The following is a 22267-nucleotide window of genomic DNA, read 5'->3' as shown; positions in this document are numbered from 1 at the left end:
AAAGCGTGCCAAAGCATAGTTGGCATAAAGGAGAAGGGCGTCATGCTTTTACTGCTTACAGAAAATTATGCATGTTGCTATCTTGTCCCAACTTTGTGTTTGTCAAACATCCACCACTGCCTTTCAGTCTAATGATCTCAGCTTGTAATGGGAGATGGCAGAAAGTTTTCTCACTAAAGATGGCAACATATTACTATACTTTAATAGCTTGCACACAAGTAAGGCACCACCCTGTTTCACTGAGCTAAAATGGTCAAACATGAACAAACTCGAATCTTTGACCTGTGGGTAGTGAACGTTTACAATTTTTTCAAAGTTTAAAACTACTGTTTCATTAACGCCTTTATACAAAGATTGGTTTTGACCACATACCGCGCCTGTACACAAGTTTTTCTAGGCACGACAAGGGAGGACAAGACAAACCATCTTCTCATTCAGATCGTGCCAGTGCAAGAACGAGAAGTGCCAGGGAAAAGGGAGGGGTGGTGCAAGGGAAATGGGGCGGGAAAACGGGGCAGCAATGCTCTGTGCACCCATGGGAAAACTGCTCTGGGTAGTGCAAGGAGAACAGACTGTACAGCCCTTAAGTGCGTCCTAGGCCCAGAGGCTGTGCAAGGTTGACGGGTCAAGAAAGAGCCTGATATCCAGTGAGACTCTAGGGTAGCCAAGCAACCAGTTGGTACAGCAGACAGGTTGGTCAGTAAGGGAGGGAGAGAAAGCGGAGGAGAAGAGGACCGTTTTGAGCTGCTTCTGGCAGTTCATCTGGTCCAGCTCCATTTTGAGGGGGGCAGGGAGGCCATTGCAGCGGTATCTACCCTCCCTCTATGCCTGGAGATGCGTCTCCAACTTAGATAGTTGGAGGTAGCTGAGCGAAGTGTTTAAGAAGGAAGGTATTTTAGAAGAGTGTTGGATCTAGTGCTGGCCTCTGCCCTAAAAAGCCTTGTGGGCAATGCAAAGTGTCTTGCACTTGATCCTTGCAGCCGGTGGAAAGATTTCAGGGCTGGAGAGATGTGGTCCCTGGGCTTGGGGCCAAGGATAAGTCTTGCATTCCTGTTCTGGAATAGTTGCAGAGGGCAGAGGGTAGAGGAAGGCAGATTGAGAAAGAGGCTGTTGCAGAAGTCCAGCAAAAGAAACAACCAAGGCTCTGGAGACAGTGAGCTTCTGGGGGAAAGTGAGAAAGGGAAGAGTTCCTTTGAGAAGGTGCAGCTAGTAGTGGGGCTTCTTGGCAACGTCCGAGATGTGAGGCGAGAAAGATAGTTGAAGATGACGCCAATGTTTTTTTGCCTTGCTGAAAGGTTAAGGAAGAGGGCCCAACGTGGGCAGCCAAAGAGGGAAAGCCGGGGTCCTATGAGAAGGATCTCGGTCTTACTGGCATTAAGGCCGAGATCATTGGAGGCGAACCAATCGTGAATCGCGGATACAGTCAGGAATGAGAGGGGAGAGGAGCCTGAAGGAAAGCTGAGTCATGCGCATAACATAGTTGGAGGAGAAGGTAGAGATCCGGTGGGCCAAGTGTAGGCTGAAAATCCAGGGTGAGAGGATGGAGCCCCAGGGAATACCACAGGTAGAGAGGGGTGGTGGAGAGAAAGGAACCAAGTTGCACCTGGGAGGGGCAGTCGAAGAGGAAGGTCAGCCACTCCTGGGCTTAATCTGTGAAGCCCGTGGTTGACTGTCGAAAGCAGAGTAAAGATTAAGAAGGATGGGAACAGAAGGAATGCTGGATGGAATCGAGGTTAGAGAGCAGATCTTTATGGGTGTTTTCGGAAGAGCAGTTTCCATGCCTCTGGCAGCTCTGAAGCCAGCTTGATGGTCATGGAGACCACCAACAGATTCAGTGGGGAGTAAGCTGGGAAATGGTCGGCTTTTCCAAGAATTTTCCCAGGAATGGGTTAATGGAAATTGGGCAATGGTTTGCTGGGCAAGTAGGATCGGCAGACAGCTTCTTGAGGCGGGGTGCACAATAAGGGGAGATGGGGATAGTTCCAGTGGCGGAAGTGATTACAGAAATCTGCCAAGGCTGGAGCGAGGGTGTCCATATGGTCCTTGATGGTTCTGGCAACACATTCATAGCCAAAGGGGGGCGCGAGAGAGAGAAAGAGGGAATGGAGGACAGGATGTCCTGACTTTTATCAGAGAAGTGATGCCAGGGCTGTACAGAGGGAACAGGAGAGGTAGAGACTGTAACCGGATTGGCCAGTTCCTTGCTGATTTTTAGTGTTCGGCTGCCAAGACACAGGCTTGAATGTGTGCTCTCTTCTTGGGCAAGACGGTCTGTATTGCCTTTGGTGCAGGCGGCAGGCCAGTATGTCGGAGGATGCGCCAAAAGCCCTCCACTGCCTCTGCCCCCCCCCCCCCCCCCCTGCATTTGCTTTTCAGGATGGTGAGGTCGGAATCATACCAAGAGTTGCACTTGGAGGTAGGCGTCAGCCAGATTCTCATGACACTGGGCAAGGATGTCCAGGGTGTTGAAAATGAAAAGAGGGTAGCAGGTTAGCGATGGGGGTGTCTGAGGTGATAACTTCCAAAGTATGTCTGGCTGAGTGTCGGGCAGTAGGGCAGAATGGAAAGTGCTGCAGAGATTGCTGAAAAGCACAGCGGAGGGATTGGAAGCATCCAGGTGGATATTGAGCTCTCCAAGGATAAGTTGAGAAGGAGAGGCGAAGAGAGGATGGCCCATTCTGAGAGGAAGAGGGCGACCTGGCCAGGTTGACTGTTCATGGTGGCCACAGTTGGAGGTGCCAGAAGAGACTGCAGACCAGGCATTCAAAGGAGGAGTAGACCTGCATAGGGATGACCAAGGCTGGGACCTACACTGGAAAGATCAAGGCTACTCCACCTCCAGGACCGTTGGTTCTGGGTTTGGAGAGGATGTTGTAGCCCGCATGGAGGAGAGTGTCAAAACTTGTGACAGAACTGGGCGTAAACCATGTATCTGAGTGCAAAGACATCTAGGTCGAGATCTTGGAGGAGGTGAACGATGTCTGGGGAGTATTCAGCAGCAGAGCGACGTCGAGGAGGTTGCCACATTTGAAAGAATTTGTTTAGGGGTGCAGTCTTGAGGTACACCCTGCGGAGGTGGTAGCGGGGCCCAAGGGTGGGCAAGGAGGAAGATGAGGGTGCCAGAGGTGGTGGAAGGAGTAGCAGGAGAAGGGAGGAAGTTAATAAAAACTCAGGAATTGTCTATCAAAAAGAGAGATTGGGACCAAGACGGTGCTGTTCAGATAGAAATTAATGATGGTCACTGTTGTTGGGAGAGGATGAGAAAGAGGCCATATGAATGGTACATAGGTCTTGAGAGGGGACGACCGAGGATGTCAGCAAGAGTCTGTCTGGAGAAAGCACTGGTGTAGGTATTGGTGATAGGGAGGCCTGGGCTGGAGACCGGGATGTCCCTCTTGAACTTCTTCCTTCCAGACTTGGTGAGTGGGATAGGGTAAGAGATCAGAGTAGGAGTTAGAGAAGATGGGAGGGACAAAGCACATAGGTGGGTGTGAAGTAGGTTGATGAGAGACGCACAGCCCTGTGGCGCACAACAATGAATGGCACGTCTTGCTGGTGGGGGGGGGGGGGTGTAGATGGGAGCCTAGAGAGAACCAGCAACAATGCCACAGTTGCCAGAATTCCCAGATACGACTTTCCCAGAAAGGGGGGTGGGGGGGGGGGGCAGTGAGGCTACATTGTTGAGCACAGTACAACACACCCAGATTTCACTGACCTGATCAGTCACAGCGGGTTTATCTGTAGGGTACGTGCCCCCACAGCAGACACCGCTGGAGCTGTCCTTAGACTCTGGTCATTGGCCGAGGGGCTTCCACGATAGAAGTTCCTTGGGTGGCCAATTTAAAGGGCCCGCCAACCAAAGGGAGTGAGCGCAGAGGGGGGGGGCAACAAACAACTGAGACAAAGTGAGGGGGAGTGGGACAAGCTGCGATGCGAGAATAAAATGTTACAAATGCGCACCTTACTGTGCCAAGGAGCACCTGTCCGTACACCAGCACCGTAGACGTGACTTTGGTGTTGCCTGGTGAGAACGAGGGGTACAACACATTTGGCACATGCTTATCTGTTGTCTTAGCAGGGGTCTGGCCCAGGCCCAAACAGGCGTTGCCCTTTTCTTTGTCTGCCCTTTACTTGGGTGAGAGAGGAGATCTTGAGAGCAGAAAGGAGGCGGCCAGGGCTAAGAAGGTGAGTGCTGCTTAGGCCAGGTGATCTAGATCCACTTGCACCTGCTCACCACCTACCCAAGTTATTAACATTCTGTAGTTTCACCTGCAGTACAAAGTATAGCGCTATCCAGAGAGTAGGCCACCAATTTTACTGTGTTTCCAGGGGGGGGGTCCTCATGCTTCCAACATTACATTGTATTGTACCTTTTGAATTCTCAGTCTGCCTTCGAAGCACAGCCGAATTATGACAACACTGTAGGACATATTGTTCTCCTGCCTTTTGCAGACACATGTTCAATCTAACCTAACAAGACTGATGTGCTCACATGTCATTTTAAAAACATTCTTCCTCCCCTACATCCTGTGTCTAGCTACTTGCCCATGCTCTTATCTCCCCCTTGATGATTTTAGTTTCTCCAGCAGATTGCGATCTAGATAGCCCGGTGAAGGCACAATATACTGGCCCGCGGACAAGCTTATGTGCTCTGAGACTATAGTGATGGATTGGCACACAATAATAGATGGTAGCCCAATGCAACAGTCTCTAGTGTCAAGCACAACTATTCAGGCCTGGCTGGAAATATTGCCTGATAAGATCCTTATTACTCGGCATACCAATGATCCGCTTGCTTAATGAAAATCGTATTGCCAATAGACCGAGAATTTGTGGTGGTGAATAAAGAGGAGACTTCTGGGTAATTTGGTAATTTTTGTAGATTTGTTGTGATTACGTGCAAGCTCTGGCTCACGTGACATGGAAGGAAAGTAACTTCATTTTCATTGGTGTCTATAATGAGCACTTTGTTTTTTAGCCTCTGACCTTCTTTGTTAGGATTTTGTTTTATTTGGCATTTTTTATAGTGCTCTATACATCATTGGTATGACCTCAAAGCACCTGTGGGTTGAACGCCCTCGGGCCGAAATCCAGGTCAGTAAGAGTAGTGTATCATAGGGTGCTTGGGTGCACTTCTTGGCCTCCTAGGATCTTTCATTGCCGGGTACTGCTTCCTTGCACCGCCGCCTTGGTGCCTTAGGCTGTCTTGACCAGGTTCAGGCATTCTACTTTTAAATGTAGATGGTTCCAAGGGCAGGGCATAAAATTACCAGTGTTGCATAGCGATTTGCTATACAATTGTGCAGATTAGCTACGCAAACGCACTTGTGTAGCACAGCTTGCTATTTAAATTACCCAGGAATGAAGGTACAGCTCACCCTGCAATCCTCTTGCCCTCAGCATCTCTTCCCTGTTAACTGTAATTTCAAAGGTGCTAATGGAGAGCGAGTGCAACAGTAATTATCTCCATTCTGCCAAAGGCCAAAAATCTGCACCACAGATGGTGGCTCTGAGTACTAGTGGTGATTAACACTCAAGGATCTATAGGGTTGGAATGTGGTCGTGTCTAACTGGCTCGTGTTAGAGGGCTGTTAGCCCTGCCCTCCACCCAAAGTGGTATTCAATGCTATTTTGAATATCATATCAAGGACTGGCAAGGGCCATCTTGTCAACCTGAAGTTGGCAATTAGACTTCATGCCGCAACACCATGCTATGTGTACTTGGTCTCAGGATCCGACTTTCCTTTTACATTTAACTTTAGAGCAAATGAGGAATCAAGCATGTAGGTCATAGAATATACAGGACTGTCCTGTGCAACACCAACTGGACCCAGGTTTAAAGAGCCTTGCACTGAAAGCCTGTTTTCAGAGCCTTATTATATCTTTGTGTCCATTCATGCAGCTAACCTTTACATTATACAATAGTCTCGCCGTCTTCAGCAGCTCACTAACATTCTGTATTGTTGATCATTTTAGGTCTTGGCTATAAGTGACTTATGGTGACATTAAAAATATTAGTAAAAAATTGTTTATCAAATGGGTGTTTGCTATTCAACAAATGTGTAATTAGCAAACTCTGCTAATACATTTTTGAAAACTATTTTATGCCTTACAAGGGAAGTATTTTAACCTCCTGGCTGGTCTGCATTGCTCCTCAGCACTGCTTTGAACAGATTACCACACCCCATTTCTCTCCCTCACCATTCCTCCTTTATATTCCCACCTTTTCTCTTTTACTACTCCAGGTGTGCCACCCTCCTGACCCGTGCCTGCTGGGCCTAGAGATCCAAGCTGCTCCTCACTCATGAGCCCCAACAAGGGCGAAACATGTTTGGGGATGCTTTTGGTCTCGTGCAGAAGGGATGTGGCCTAGCAGTTCGGGCTGGACTGCCCATTTAGGGGTGGGGCCAAGTCTGCTTTGCATATGGTCTTTCCCCTTCTGTAATGGCTTGGCAGGCGAAGAACGGTGGTCTGGAGGGTTGCCCAGAGCATTGCCAGTGGTTAAGATTCATTCTAAACCTTCCAGCCATCACCTTTGTTTTTGCTGTGCCACCCTCCTGCCCAACTCCTCTTCTCCCTCCAGTAAATTTCTTGCATCCTTTCCTCACTTTCTCTGAAGCCCCTTCCATGCGTCATCTTGTCTTTTTCCCCATTCCTTTACTCTACTTCTCCTCCCCCCCCTTGCACTCTAGCCCTCGTTTAGTGTTCTCCCTCTACTTTCTCGCTCCCTCCAGATATTCTTTTGATCTCTTCTCTCCTTTATCCCGCCAGGTGTTCACCTTTATCTTCTCACTCTCCTCCCTGTGTTCCCCTTCTCCTTTTTTAACCTCCCTTCATTTCTCCTCTGCATGTTCTTATCTCCCCTCTTTCGTCCCACTCTGTCCTTTCTCTCCTCTATGCTCGACTTCCCCCAATTCTTAATCTTCTGCCCTATTGCCAACTTACTCTTAACTTGCCACCCTTTCTTGCTTGAGCAATTTTATACTCCTCCCTGGGTTGTAAATGGGACACTGAATGCCAAATTGGGACCACCAGAGTTATCAAAGGGATTGGGCCTCTCCACTGTCTGGCACCTGTTTGAACTACAATTCTTTGTCTGTTGGAATTGTCGGGAGCCCTGTTTCCAAGCGCCATGGGTTCCCTGCTGTACCACCTCCAGGTCAATCACCCTGCCACCAAAGACCATGACCTGGCATCCTGTCGCAATTTTTTTTAACCATGTACTTTTTTTTGTGACATTTTTAAAAATGCGTCCTTGCTTTTGGTGCAATAGTCATGTTGTTGGTTTCAAATCTGACTTTGAGACCAGCAATTGCTTTGCTTATGTTTCTGGTGCCTGGACCAAATTTTTCGTGTTGGGCAGACTCGCGCTTCAATCAGGTGGGTAAATGCCTTGGGCACTAGAAACCTTCAAGCTTGTTTCCATAGATTTGTAGTAATTTGAGCAAGAGCCACCACAGAAGTTAAACCTTTATTTAAACAAAAGAACTACAAGCATTATGTCTCCTGTTTTACAATCTTTGCACAGCACCTCTACCACTAGAATGCCATCTCCCACGAAATAATTCGGTCCGGCTCCACACGTTTCTCGCACTCTGCCTATCTTGACCCACCCACATGCCTGTTCAACATGGATGACTAGCAGGGACTTGGCCACCCCTACCTACCTTTTTGTATTGGCTAAAATGCGCACACGCACTTAGCAAGAATGGGAGATTCGACTGAGGAGCTGTCGTTCAACCAGGGAGTTCAACCTACATCGCAGACCATGCCAATGGTGAAAGGTGCTATCCAAATGCTCATTACATTGCTATTGTTGGTCCAGGAGTAACTTTTGTCTAGTATTGGCCTGGGAAATACTTTTAATTAATTGTTGGGACAGTCTATCAAATTTAAAGCCATTACAACGGTACCCGCTTTGAAAAGTGTCAATTTTCCAAATGCGCACCTAGATTAGTCTAGCAATTGTTTCATGGTTAAAGGATTGATTAGTTTAAATATTTTGTGTATTTGTACAGTACATGCTTAAGTACAGGTCAAACTTTTTTGGGTGGAATCTTAGCTTGGAGGTATTCCCAACGGATGCTTTGAGTTACTTCGCATGTTATGCCCCTTCCCAGCTCCAAGGGAGCTCTAAAAATGTTAGCGACACTTTGCCTTTAAATATAGGTGGTTTGATTGTCTGTGGATGGGTAAATGCGTGTGAGATTGTTGCATCTGCTTTGAATGTAGCTCTCAGCAAAAAATGAATGTTGAGCTCTCATGCTTCTTTCTCCCTGTTGAACCTGGGAGTACCCAAACCTGCTTACTCGCCTGTAATGCATTCACTCCTGCTCCTCCTCGCCTCTCCCTACGCTTTTCTCCAGTGCTCGGGACTCCCACTACTCCATCTTTCACCATCTTCCAACAAACAAAGCCAACGGGCAAACCATACCTCCTCTAATGCTTACCGGCCTCGCCTATCTTCCTCTCAGACTTAACTTCTCTACTATTCGTTACCTCATCAACTGAACATTGCTCTCTTGAATGCTCGGTCTGTATGTAACAAATTCCTTTATCACATACGGAAATCCCCAAAAAGACAAATGGGGGAGGCCAAGGCTGAAAAATGTTTTGTGGCAGAATATATGCATGGGTTGTCATACTTTTTGGAGAAAAAAAAATAGTAGGCCCGTTGAGGGTATACAAATAACTAATGGGGTATGGGGGGGGGCACGAGTGGGTGGTGTCTCACCACGCATATATATTTTTTAAAGTGGGGGCGCACGAAGAAAACAAACCGGGGTTATAAGCAAACATTCTGTTTTCGGCCTGGTTTCCTTTCTCGTTTTATTTTCACATAGATCCATCAGACTACTTTCACTCAAGCTTGCCTCCCTTGAACCTTGTTGCCGTCACTGAAACCTGGATTTCCCCATCTGACACTGCCAGTCTGAAAGCCCCTAGAAGACTTCAAACTAATGTTTATTTTCTCTCCTTGGCTGACTGGCAGAGGTGGAGGCATCTACACTCTTCCTGAGTAAATGCCTCAAGTCTCCAATGCCAGACCCTTTCACTCTGTTCCTATCTCCATCTATCGCCCTCCTGTCCCACTGGACCATTCTTTGGTGATCTTGGGCAATTCCTTCCCCTAAATATCCTCACTCTTGGGTCACTTTAACCTTCCCTCTCAAATCACTTCTCAGAAATCTGAACTTCAGTCTTTTCATAGTGACCACACTCTCCACTCTACTACCCACAGAGAGTGTAATTCTTTGGATCTCTTATATCCGTCTCTCTCTCGGCCACTAATTCTACTGTCACCATCTATATCTGATCACTCGATTTGTTTCCACCACTGTCTCATTTTCTCCCTCCTCACCACTTGCTTCAACGAGAACTAAAGGGGAATTTAAACTTTCTTCCGTTCCCATTTTATATCCGACCTACAATTTGTACTCTACGCCTTTAGACCTGATGCCTCTTCCACCAACACTGCCTTCTCCAGCTTCCAATCCTTACTATGGCTCATTCTCCTCTAACTGCTTACTTTCACTCCTGAGTCTCGGCATCCTCAGTCATGGATCGCCCGCATTAATGTGCCTGCTCTGCACAGGCATGCGTCGAGTGCTGCGCAAATGGCGGCCTACCCACTTAAATGAGGACCTCCAACTCTAGCTCTCTGCCCTGAACTCTCAACTCCTCTTAATTTGAAAATGGATTCTACCCAACCCTCTGACTCACACTCCGTGCATCCCTGCTAGCTGCAGGGAACCTTTAAACTCACTCCCCTTAGTCTATTGCTATCAACTCCCCTCTCGCATCCTATGGACTAGCTGAATACTTCACTGCAAAAATGCCCAGATTAGAACTCTCTCGACTTCCTTGCACTCCCTACTCCTACATTTTATACTACGCCTATTCTACCATATCTCTCACAATTTAGTCACACAAATACTCTTGCTAATCAGCTAGTCAGCCCTAGTGCCCATTTAGTGGCCTCCCAACTCACTGAACTCTTTAACCTGTCCTTCGACTTTCCTGCTGCTTCCTCTCGCACCTGCTCTTACTCTCTTCTTGCTCCACTTCCATGGAATTCTCTTCCCCCTGGAAATATGAGAAACCACCTACAGACTTAAACAAAACTAAAAGCATACCTCCTCAGCTCAGTTACCCTCTTAACATACCTCTCATCTGCCTGCAACTACTATGTTTTTTCCTCTTCACCTATCACATCACCAGCACAGCTGGCCATACTGCCTACCTGCCCATCTGACCATAGAAATTTCCAATGTTTGTTGCCCTTATTCCATGTAAGTACAAAATTTTATATGGCATGGGCATTTTTTTTTAACACTCGTGCCCTTTTTGCCCTGTCTAGAAGCCTTGGTTTGGGCAGGGGGGGGGGGGTGACTAATTTCGCTCCAATTAATGCTATTGGGTACGACCTGGATATAACCACTCTTTAGGCCTGTGCCAATTGCAAGTGCGTGCTTTTGGTGAGATCTTTTGTGCGGTGGGGGCTCCCTGTTTGGATCTGAAGGCCACACTTGAGGGTGAAAAGAGTAAGTGGCTGAATGTTATGTATAAGTGTTGAGATGGATTTCTGAACTCTGTCCTGGAGGGGCAGAGGTTCAGAAGGCCAGCCTAGTTTCTTGGAACAAGGTAACCTCTGGACAAGCCAGACCAATCAAGGTAGCGATCGCGGCGGTCAAGACTAGGTCTCAAGAGAGGTGAGGGTGACTGGAAGCCCGCAATGAGCACACAAAGCAAGGACACTTGCAAATTACTCCAAGCAGGTGTTATATTAAAAATATAGACACATTTATTACAAGGCCTTTGTAATATTGACCTTAGTAAAGAATCACGATAAAACTCAAGTAAACCAATACATCACAATCAAATACAGTGTATATATACAATTACCGAAGGGTCTAAAGAGTTAGAAGCACGAAATATGCAGACCACCTAGATGGGCAGGAAAAGGAAAACCGGCAGTGCAAGTAATCGTTAGACCCCGTTCGCCTTCAGAGGCCACCTAACTAGAAGGAAGTCCGAGCCCTACGAAGAGTGGAGCCTTGTGCTCAAAAGTACCTGCACATGCTGGTGCCAATGGGCCAAGGGGAGTCTCTTTAAGGAAGTCAGGCAGTTCAGAGTGGTGAACAAAGGAGGGCGAACAGATCTCCGCTACTCAAGCGCGGCCTCCACTTGCGGGCAGAAGCAGAGCGTGAGTGCGAAAAAGGTGTGCTGTTTAACACAGTGAGGAAAAGCTACAGGCTACTGCAGGAGGGTGACCAGTTCCTAGTGTTGCTACTCACCGGTCCCCGATGCAGGCAGATCCAGGCTCCTCTGCGTCATTTTCAGTGCTGGCAGGCTCAGATACGAGCAGGGGATGTCTCATCGTCGTGTAGATTCCACGACAGCAGGAGTTAGAGTTGAGGGTGTCCCAAACGCAGTGAACCCGCACAGATTGTTACCACAGCAGGGCAACGAAGCAGCCGTGTGTGTTTCAGCCCAATGTACACTTCTCACTTCAGACCTGGGAATGCCAAGTGTACGAATTGTGTGAGTGCTAAGGACTCGGAATACAACACAACCTGACGGCGGTAACCGAGCAAGACTCATGTGTAGGCTGGTCAGTCCACTGGATGGCCCAGAGACGCTTCCGTGCAGGAGATGATGATGAAGATGATGAGAATAGTTCCCACTATTCCAAAGGGTCGAAGTACCAGTACAGGCCTTCTCGTTCGATCAGAGGCAGAATGGTTTCACAGGGCGACAGCAGTGCAGAGGGGCAGTCCTTCAGCGGGTCACCAGCGATTCCTCGGTTCAGCCTCTTAGTTGCAGGATAATTGGCTCCTGTATCCCTTGTTCGTGGGAACTCAGGAGATCGACATGGTAGTGGTGTTTCAAGCCTCCTCTTATCTAGAGTTCCATTCGTGCCAAAACGGAGAGGACCCAATGGAAGATCTGCTCACAAAACACTCGCACCATACGTGGACCTATCATGGACCACGGTGATCCCAGGCATTCACGACACACTAGACTCTCTGGCACCCAGGATGTGTATTGGGACCAGACATCCCAGCCCACATCCTGGAGGCACACACAAGGCCTGTAGAAGCCCGCAAAAGCATCTGGGTTTCGCAGGAAAGTACATGCCCAAAAAAGGAAGGGCCCGGGTCGGGTTGACCTGGGGAAGGTGAAGGGGGCAAGATGGTCGGGACAAATCCTTGTGGTGCTGGCCATTTTGGAAGCCAGGCCACCATTTTGGGCTAAGCGCGAGAAACGCGCTTAAACAGCCAAAAGGAGCTCAAAACACAAACGATTGCTGCCACCAGTCCCATCCGTGATTCACTTGCACCGTTCGTTAACAATCCAAAGAGTGTGTCTTGGGTCTCTAGTGCCCTCTTGTCATGTTGCGCGAAAGCTGCAACATGATAAAAGAACTTCCGAAAAAGTTTCCCGGTACTGACTGTCTTAAGGGCATGTCAGTTTCCCCTGTAAGAATGGAGCGAAGCCCAGAGGAGTGTGGCAGAAGGCTGCGCTTCTCTGGCAAAGTCTAGATCAGGGTGAAAACAGCAAAAAGTTTAGGGGTTGCCACATAGAAGGAAAATTACCTACAATTAAGAAATCTTTCCTAACAATAAGCATGCTTGTAGCACGCTAAAAAATGTGAACAGCTCCTTAATCGAATTGTGAGTTTTTTTTACCCTGTCAAGTTATCAGTGGGACTGGGCCTCAACCATGGAAAAATGCATTCTCGATCATATGAAGTATTATCATAAGAAACTGGGCTGTTTGGCTCAATTTTTAGCCACATATCCAGCAAAATGGGCCCGAAGCGTTTTTAAGATGTTGAAATTTGATTCCCCACTAAGCAAATCATGGCCCAAAGGGGTCTGGTGGGTGAGGATCAGACGAGATGGGCTGCAGTTTTTGTGAAAACGTGACTTTTCGTGAAACCTTGAAACACATATTTGTGGGCAATCTAGCAGTCTCTGAACTGAGGTCAGTATCCATGTACATTTTTAAGAAACGGGGGACATTGCGATTACGGATGCCTCCTGCTTATCTGGCCCTCTACCTCAACAGTAATTGCTGTCATTATATTTCTAAAAGCATTAAGAGTAGAGGACGCGCCTATTATGCAAGGACACTTGTATATCCCCCTGTACTCCTGTATCATGCTGTAGTTACTTTAGCTCCCTTTTATTTTTCAAGTCGTCAGTCTGTGGAGTGATGAGGAATTGATGTTTTATAGCGGTTTGCTTTTTTGAGATGTTCTGTTTACAATGTACAAGTGTGCAAGGTCTTTTCTTGATCATGTATGTATTGCTTTTTCATTCTGTAGAGGTTTTTTGTGTGTGAAAGATTGACTTGTTTAACCGATAAACAATAAAAAAAATAAAGTCCACTTCTGTATCGTCCTCCGTGATTATTCCATTTACCCCCCTCCACAGCCGTGTCAGAATGTCCCTCAAACTCCCCGTACCCCGCCACACTAAGGTTTGCGGCTTCCTGTCAAATCTGATTTCTTAGCTATTGTATGTTCTTTTGTGATCAAAAGAGCACTGTTCCTCTTGCATGTATATAAATAATAAATACTAAGTGGCTTACTGTAACCATCTAACAAGTACGTTGATGTCCATATCTGCCCACCCAAAGCGAAAACCCTACATCCTGGCATTTTAATGTTGATTAAGTGCATCAAGCTGGTATTAACAGCATTTGTCTGTGATCCCATTGATATAATCTTGCCTGTTACATTCACCTATAACTTTCTCTTTTCATCCACAGGTTTTACTGTGATTACTGCGATACCTATCTCACCCATGACTCGGTATGTACAGAACAAAACATTGTTTATACTTTTACAATTTCTCCACTATTTACAGTAGATTAGTTTGATGCTCCCAATATGCGATGTGGAAAAATTAGAGTAGAACGCAGCTAACCTTCCGGAGTTGAGCACAGTCGCCAAGTTGAATATTCTTACTAAATGCATATCCTTGCGACAAATTACTCAGCTGAAGTAACTGGAAACGTGTTATTCGTTTTGCTCGGCTACTCTAAACGTCTGTTAGACAATAAACATGAGGGCATGGGTTTCTCTTTGCCTAAAAGGGAACTGATCGCACACCATCATAGTACCTATAATTGACCCTTTTGTATACCCTCAACAGGGAGATGGAATAAAGTATCCGAAAGTGGGGTGTATTGGATCTTCTTACTTTAGAGATGTGATGGCACCATTAGAGTAGTTGGTATGACGTATAGCTAATGCAGGAGTTCCCTCTTGGGCAACATTCTCCATCAGCTGTAGCCTTCCCAATCTTCCCCTAAAGATGTGTTGGTACATCACAGTGCCAAAATCTACATCAAAATATTATGGTTACCAGCCGAAAGGTGCCTATTAAATCATTTGGGAAGGAGAACCTGCCATTTGCAAATCAGTGGTTCCTTAATGTTTTTCAAACAGGACTTAAAACTATTCTGCATCTACTGCAGTATGTTCATTTTAGATGTGTGGGAAAGGCTACTGTTGCTTGTTTTCTAAAGTATCGGCCATGCATACTTGAAACATGTGAAACACATGAAGGGTGTTGGTGAGTAAAAGCTCCACATGTTAGTTAGCCCTGTTTGTCTCAAAGGGATTATACATATTTGAATGGTTGCATGCCATCATAGCGTGAAGATCTTTTTCAAAACTCAAATTGCGCTTCGACTTTAACACTAAGTTCGAAAAGGGATGTCCGTTGGTCCCTTTGCTTGTATCGCACTCCCTTCTGTGTCTCTCTACGGAGACGCCCCACGCCCCTGTGTCCATTTGAGCCCAGCACACTAATCCCAATTTGCTTCTCTTGCTGGCCCCTTTTCCTTCTGGTGTTGGACATTCCGCTTTAGTTACTTGCAACTATACTCTAGACAGTTCTTAACTATGTTCTCACGAAAGAAAAATGTACCCAAGAATAAATTGCTGCTCTGTCACAAGCCATTTAGTTGCATTAGTTTTCTTAATTCAGCCTGGTTTGGAGGTGCCAGTGTGTTACTGAAGACCTTTGAACTCCATTGTAACCACTTTCATATTACACAATACTCTTATGGTGCACACGCAGAGTATCCTTTGATCACCCCAGCAAATGACGGATTGACATTTACAGAAAGTGATGGTTTCTCTGTTTGCAGCGAATCCTTGAACCATGAGTAATTACCCCCCTGCTGGTTTCAATGAGATCTCTTTGGCTCATCCTTGTATTGTTGAAGTGCTTGTTAAGCATGGCGCAAACAACTAAAAGTGCTACTTGAGTCTACCTGTGCCAGAAGGTACATGCCTAACTGAGCTGTGTGTGAATGAAATCCCTGTAAACTGGCTTAAAGACACATGTAGTAAGCATATAAAGGATAATGGGTAATACATAATGGACCAAGTGTTTTGCAACTCACTGGAAAGTTGCATTTGTGTCAGGCTATGCACTAGCTCCTTGTTGCCACTTTATCTGTAAGAGCTGCTTATGGTCTGCTAAATAAGTGGGGGGTTTGTGTCATTTGTGCCTGTTGTAATTTCACAGTAATGTGACTTAGGTGGCCATAGCAAGCTAAACATTTAGCGTACTGTTCATGTTTCTTTTTTAGCCATCTGTGAGAAAGACACACTGCAGTGGCAGAAAACATAAGGAAAATGTGAAGGACTATTACCAAAAATGGATGGAGGAGCAGGCCCAAAGCCTCATCGACAAGACCAGTAAGAACCAATTCACTTTCCTGCTATTATTTGATGATGTGCTCTGTCCTCCCCTTTTTCGGCCCTTTGTGATGGATTTTGACCACAAGCCGTCTCTTGATCCCAAACACTACAGGAGTTTATAAGTGTAGCAGCGCCTGGCTCCATTCTTTGGGGTATGTTGGAGAAAGGTTGAGTCAATTCAGGTTACCAACACAAATAGTGCTTGAATTGAATCCAAGCTTTAATTTTAAAAATTGATTTTTGTTTGTGTTGCTGTCAAGGAAGCACTGTGGTTTGTGCATGCAAATACAACTTTATGGTCTTTGCCATTGTTCTAATCATGAAGGTGCAAATTGGGATTTGGTTGGTTGTACAAGTAAGTTACTTTCATGGCATGTTTATAGTTTCATGACAAATTTACAGCGCTAATAATGGGTATTTGCCTAATTAATTGATACTCCACAGGTGTTCTTTTCATGGTGCCTGATTTAGTTGGATACATTTAAAGGGAATTATGAACTAGCCCAAGTGTTGGCCAGCACTAGCAGTTCGAGGGCTAGGGGTGCACTGTAAACAGAAAATCTGAGCACACAAAAATTAGGTGGAATATTAAAATGGTACTCTTTCATGCCACTGTAAGCTGCCAAATGTTCGAAGCTAGCACATTGGTAGTTTTCAATATGCCTGGTTTAACACATTAGCTGTTTCGAGCAAGCCTACACGCACCTTCATTATGGCTAATTATCAAATTACTTGTTCGTCTTTGCACTGCATTTCCACTTTCCGGAGTGGTCCTAAACCATGAACTGTTTCCAATGTTTCACCTGGCCGGTCATTCTCCAGGCCAATTCACCATTTGTTGCGTAAACAAGGGGGGAGAAGGGCCTCCATTGATGGGGAGGGGCCTGGTCAGGGTATTTTGGGGTGGCAGATGGGGATCAGAAAAGGCTCTGCACGCAGCAGTTTCTGCAATAGGCCCGATGGTTAAGCCTGCAAACCAATTTAACTTGCAACTAAACTGATCTAGATGAAATGGTTCCCTCTGGTAATTTCTTTAAAGTACACTATGTTGTGCAGAGTACAATGCGGTCATATGGATAGTCGTCGGAGGGATATAGCATGGTTAGATTTGTAGACGGGAGCTGAAACTAATGGTAATTGCATTTGGAGACACCCAGTGTGGTGGCGGTTCATGGAGGTTGGAGACTCAGTAGGCTGTAGAGGGTGTGTGGTAAGTTTAGTAGCTTGTTAAATAGTAGTGTGGCTTGGCCCGCATGTAGAGATTTGTGTTTTAGCAGAGAGGTAGGTGAGGACAGGTGTGGCATATTTTTTAAGTTGATCCTGGTTGTAGTGACCATAAACTAGCTTGCCGGGCAGCCGGTGATGTTTTGCAGCATGTCGGTAGTTAAGGAGAGGATCTGGGTCTTACAAGCAAAGAAGTGGTAATGGAAGCAAACAGTGCAACAGGTACCACCAAAGAGGAAGTGTGAAGAGGTTCCAGGGCTGATTCCTGTGGCACTGTCCCTGAAAAGTGCTTGGTGGAAGAGATAATGGTCAATGGGTGCAGACTGATCAGCCTATGGCTGGAGTGCTTGAATAGTAGTTGGACACGTGGCTGGGTGCACGTTCTTTGGAGTGTCGGACTAACGCGGATAGGAAGGAGAGTCGCATAGTATGTTTACCTTAAGGTATTGGAGGGTAAAAAGTTGCAAGCTACTAGTGGACAATAGTTGCTTGCCATGTCATTCCTTACTTGAAACAGCCCACCATCTCTTATTCTACACCTGATCGATTGCCTCTTGCCAGTGGCTGGAGGTGAGTGCAAATTATGCACCAATGTGTATGATATGGTTAGATATGTCGAAATTAAGAACTACAGACATTAAATGTAAGATGAACTTCTTACAAATATAGGAAACACAAAATGTGTAAGCGGGGGGGGGTCCTAATAGTGTAAGTCATCGACATCCATATGGCATTTTAGCAAACAGCCCAAGGGCATTGAGGATTTCCGCAAACCCCCAATTGCGGTGTTCAGTTGTTCAGAAGTTGTTTACGGTAAGTAGGTCTGCCCAGGAAGCCCCAAGAACTGAGTAATCCAAAGAAGACTAGACATATTAGATGAGATCAGACCTCAAATAAAATGAATCTGCGTGACAGGCTCGACAAGAGCTCTCATTTTGGCCGCTGGTGAGATTGCAGTTGGCATAGTGGGCAAGGACCATAACTAAAGACACTGTATCCCAAAGAACAGGTCAACAGTGCCAAAAATAAAATTCCGATTTATAAAGCAACCCAGAGGAGCACATACTCTTGGGTTCAGAGATGAGTTCTAGAAGAGCAGTCAAAAAGGTCAGTTCTTTACTGCATGGGTGAGGTCTGCAATGAAGGACGCTGCAGCCAGACTAGCAGAACACTCTGGCAGTGGCCACGTACCTCAAAGCTGACCGGACGCTGAAGAGTGTATTAACAGTGTCTGGACTGTGATTGCGTGATAGTGACCCCTACTGGAGTTGGAGTGCAGCAGTATGTGCCACTGTTGGTCTCCACGTTGAGGACAGTAATAGTGGTGTAAAACACATTGTGGTGAAGTGTTGGGAAAGATGCCTCTTTACTGTACCTTTCCTTCCAGGTTTACACCAAAATAGGGGGGGAAGGGCAGAATTCACAATGAGTGTGCATTCGGCCTGGTACAAAAGATTGAATCCCATAATACTGAACCAGGGGTCTGTGCCCCCCCCACCCCCCCTTTTTCCCTAGTTCGGTATTATGGGTTGCAAGGGTGTCCCTGCATACATTGGATGCCCTGCGGGGTACAAACTGAAATCCAAAAATCTCTAATTACTTAGAAAAAGTGAACAAAGTTGCTTCACATTTTTGCAATTTGAGCTTTTTGGATTACGTTTAACGTAGAACCTTTCCGTTTCTATGGACCCCTAAACTTTTTGCTTTTATTTTTCTATCTGACCTGCTCTTTTTACAGTGCAGCGAAGCCTTCACTCCACTGGCTTTTGCTTCATCTGTTATGGGGAAACAGACATGTCCTTCGGGCTTTCGGTACTGGGACACGTTGCTTCCCTTAGTATAGTTACTTGTTACGACGCTGCAGAGGCTGACTTGATGCTGTTCGACCCTGTGAGGAGAGGTTTCTGGGGTGGGCTGCAAGCAGATGTTTCGGGGATGGGGAATGCGTGAGAGGAACATCCAGTCGAAAGAACATTACCAGGGGTAAAACTTGTTGGTCTATTTTACTATAAATACAAGTGAGTTTCTTTGGGCCTGTGTATTTACCAAGCTCGTTGTACTACAGCTCACTTCCTTCTCCCAAGATAGATGCTCTGCCATTCTACCAAACCTTTGGGTAGTACAGACATCTAGTAAGAGTTGGGACCTGTATACCAAGGGATGGTTTTATCGAGTCTCGCCGGTTTGTAGACTTCAGGAAAACAATAGACAAGAGAACCAATGCTCCGAACCTCTAGAATCGATAACTATCTCCAACATTCCCTGCTCGGCAAAACTGCTAGAAACCTACATCTACAAACTAGCACAGGAACAGACATTCCAGCAGCTGGACTAGTCTCAAGCTGGAGTTGGAACCATGAGAGGAACAGGGACAGCAACTCCTATCTATATGGGACGATTTACGCAGACTGACACAAATTCTGCCCTGATACTACTCTACCTCTCAGCAGCGTTAGCCAGCCATGACATCCTCATCAAAATACTACAAGAAATGGGAATAACCAATCTAGTCCTGCTCTGGATTAAGTCATTCCTAACTGACAGAACAGAAATGGTCTGGATGAAAGCCTTCAAATCCACTCCACGTCACTGACTTGAGTACAACCAGGATCTTCCCTATCCCCACTAGTCTTGAATATAAACCTGACTCCCCTAATCAAGATCATCAAAAGACACAGCCTTACCTGCTCTATAAAATCGAAGACCCACAAGAAGAGAACACAATGCTGGAAGATTGCCTAAAAGAACTCTGACTGGATGAATACAAACAGCCTCAAACTCAACCCACGCAAAACAGAAATTATGATTTTATCTCAAAAAACCAGGAAAATGACCAGTATATCCCAAGGCCCAGAGAACTAGGAACAGCACAATCCATCAAATAGTAAAAAACCTTGGAGTCCTAATGGACAACACGCCGACACGAGAACTGCAAGTAAACGCAATTATCAAGAAAAGCTTTTTATCCTACACAGGATAAAAAGAATTCTACCATTCCTCTCCTTCTCTCATAACACTGACCATCGCACTCATGCCCAGAATAGACTTTGCCAACAGCCTTTACTAAGTAATGCCTGAACACCTGGTGAAGAAACTGCAACGTATACAAAACGCAGGGCCTAGACTTCTAAAACTATCACGAAGGGACCAGATTATCCTAGCGCTAAAAATGCTAGACTGACTGCCAATCAAACAGCAAATTACATTCAAAACGATGTGCATTGCTCACAGGGCAATTCATGGCGAAGGAGCAGAATTTCTACAAATGTAAATAACCCATCTACCTACCGGCAAGAACTCGAGCAATGACATTAGCCTGGAACCAAGACCACACAAGAAAAACACGTGATCATTCTCCCACCTGCAGCCAAAACATGGAACGCCTTTTGAAAGAAATACGTACTACAAATGATCAGTTAAATGTTAAAGGTATTTGTACCGCGCACCGTCACCAACGGAATTGGTCCCCAGACCTGTAAATAAGGTGGGGTGGGTTAGTAAGGTGAAGAGGGAGTAGGATAGTGAGAGGAGTGGTGTTCTGTTGGCAGCTTCAACTCGGTATACACCAGATGCGGGGCTTTGGTGCGGGTATTGGGTCTGTGATAGGCCGCGTGTGCTGTTGGTCCGGCTTGTGGTGTTGCAGTGTTGTGAAGTGCGTGCTGCTTGTGCGAGATATGGTTGTGAGTTTGAGTGAGATAAATATGCAGAGTTTGAGCTTATATTGGTTAGTGGGTTACCTGACCTTTTGGCATGCTAGCATTTGCAGTTCTGTCCCAGTGTGGCACCAATGGACCCCCACAACTCTATCTGGATGTGGCGCGGGCCAATGTGTAGAATTCTATCTGGGTGTGGGCAAGCCAACATTCACAGTCTCGTCCAGATTCGGCGCAAGCTAGCGTCTAGAAATCTGTCCAGGTGTGGGCATGTTATCATTTGCAACCATATCTGGATGCTGCGCAGGCTGGTGTTCACAATTCCAAGTGTGGCACACACCAATATTCAAGTTTCATCTAGGCGCGGGCTTGCTATCCTTCAATCAATCCCATCTAGATGCGACGCAGGCCAGGTTAAGGTTCAGAAAATCCCTTAAAACGTGGCTCTTCAGCTCCCAATCGGATGGGAACCAGTAGGAACACCAAGACACCACAGGAAATAAAACTGGCCATAGGGGTAGAGAACCCAGGGCATACCCGCCCCCAAACACCTCAAACTCCAGACTCTGCCCAGGGTTCGGCACCCTAGCCACAAAAGAGGGAGCACTAACCATAAACCGACCCAATGTGACCAGTGCACCTACAAATCGGGGTGTTAACCAGCCATGGAAAACCAGGAATGAGACTGCAGCCAAACCTCCCTAGCGAACTAGGAACAATCCTAATACCATCTAACACAACCACGTCCTTGTGCAGCATCCGCACCCACTTACTACACTTCCAACAACAAAACAGTCTTGCACAACAGCACATGGAGTCTACCAATCCGTAATCCACACCTATGCTCAGCAAACAGTGCTAACCGTTCTGAAGCTGACAACAGTACATCTTTTCTCACGCTACCTTTATCCTGCTATACCCCGCCATCTTAACTTTCAGTGCCGCTAGGGCACCAGGGGACCACTTTGGTGGTGATAGTATCTTTAGCATTGACATGAACATATAACGGTCGGCTCAGCGGGCACTGGACGGTAACCGGGAATAGGGTCTCCCACCAATCAGATACTTGCATATAGTGATATGCTCAATCTCCTATACACAAACAATAGAATGTAGCAATACCCCCCTGAAAGAATCGGGTTAGCTGCACACATCTCATACACAAGCCCCTCCACTACCAGACTGCACAGTCTACTTATCTCACACAACCAATGCACCACACCGAGCATTAAAATGCAAGTACCCACTATGCAAACTTCACTGGCTGCACACATACTTGGTGCACCCAGGCACTATATACTACCTACTCTCCACTGACATGGACTACGATCCCAGAGGGTGTTCAACCCACAGCGCTTTGAGATCATGCCAGTGGTATACAAGGCGCTATACAAATGCACAATAACCTAACTTGCTACTGAAGACTTCCTCTGGAACCTTATACAGCTGTACCTTACCTATTTTTCCCTCCAATCTGACACACTGGTAACTAGATGGGGGTGTTGGGCCTCTGAAATTATTGCAAAGTATTTACTTACAATATGTTTTTGTTTCATCCATTTTTACCTGAAACCAATACTCTGAAAAGTTATTACAAATGTTTAATTTACCTTTGAATTGCATACTGGTATTCTAAAAGCATTACTAAAAGTATTTACTTCCT

General features: G+C 46.2%; 1 protein-coding gene across 1 annotated transcript in view; it reads left to right on the top strand.

Annotated features, from left to right (window-relative positions):
* Positions 1-22267, top strand: part of SNRPC (small nuclear ribonucleoprotein polypeptide C) — a 58625-nt gene that overhangs the window by 10939 nt on the left and 25419 nt on the right. Inside the window, exons 2-3 of the mRNA XM_069633500.1 lie at positions 13780-13822; positions 15616-15724. Of these exons, the coding sequence (XP_069489601.1) occupies positions 13780-13822; positions 15616-15724 (152 nt within the window). The remainder of the gene's footprint in view (positions 1-13779; positions 13823-15615; positions 15725-22267) is intronic.

The sequence above is a fragment of the Ambystoma mexicanum genome, chromosome 13 (assembly GCF_040938575.1).
Source record: "Ambystoma mexicanum isolate Mex_15411 chromosome 13, UKY_AmexF1_1, whole genome shotgun sequence".
NCBI lineage: Eukaryota > Metazoa > Chordata > Amphibia > Caudata > Ambystomatidae > Ambystoma > Ambystoma mexicanum.
Note: the sequence above shows the minus strand (reverse complement) of the source record. Positions and strands in the feature narration are given on the sequence as shown.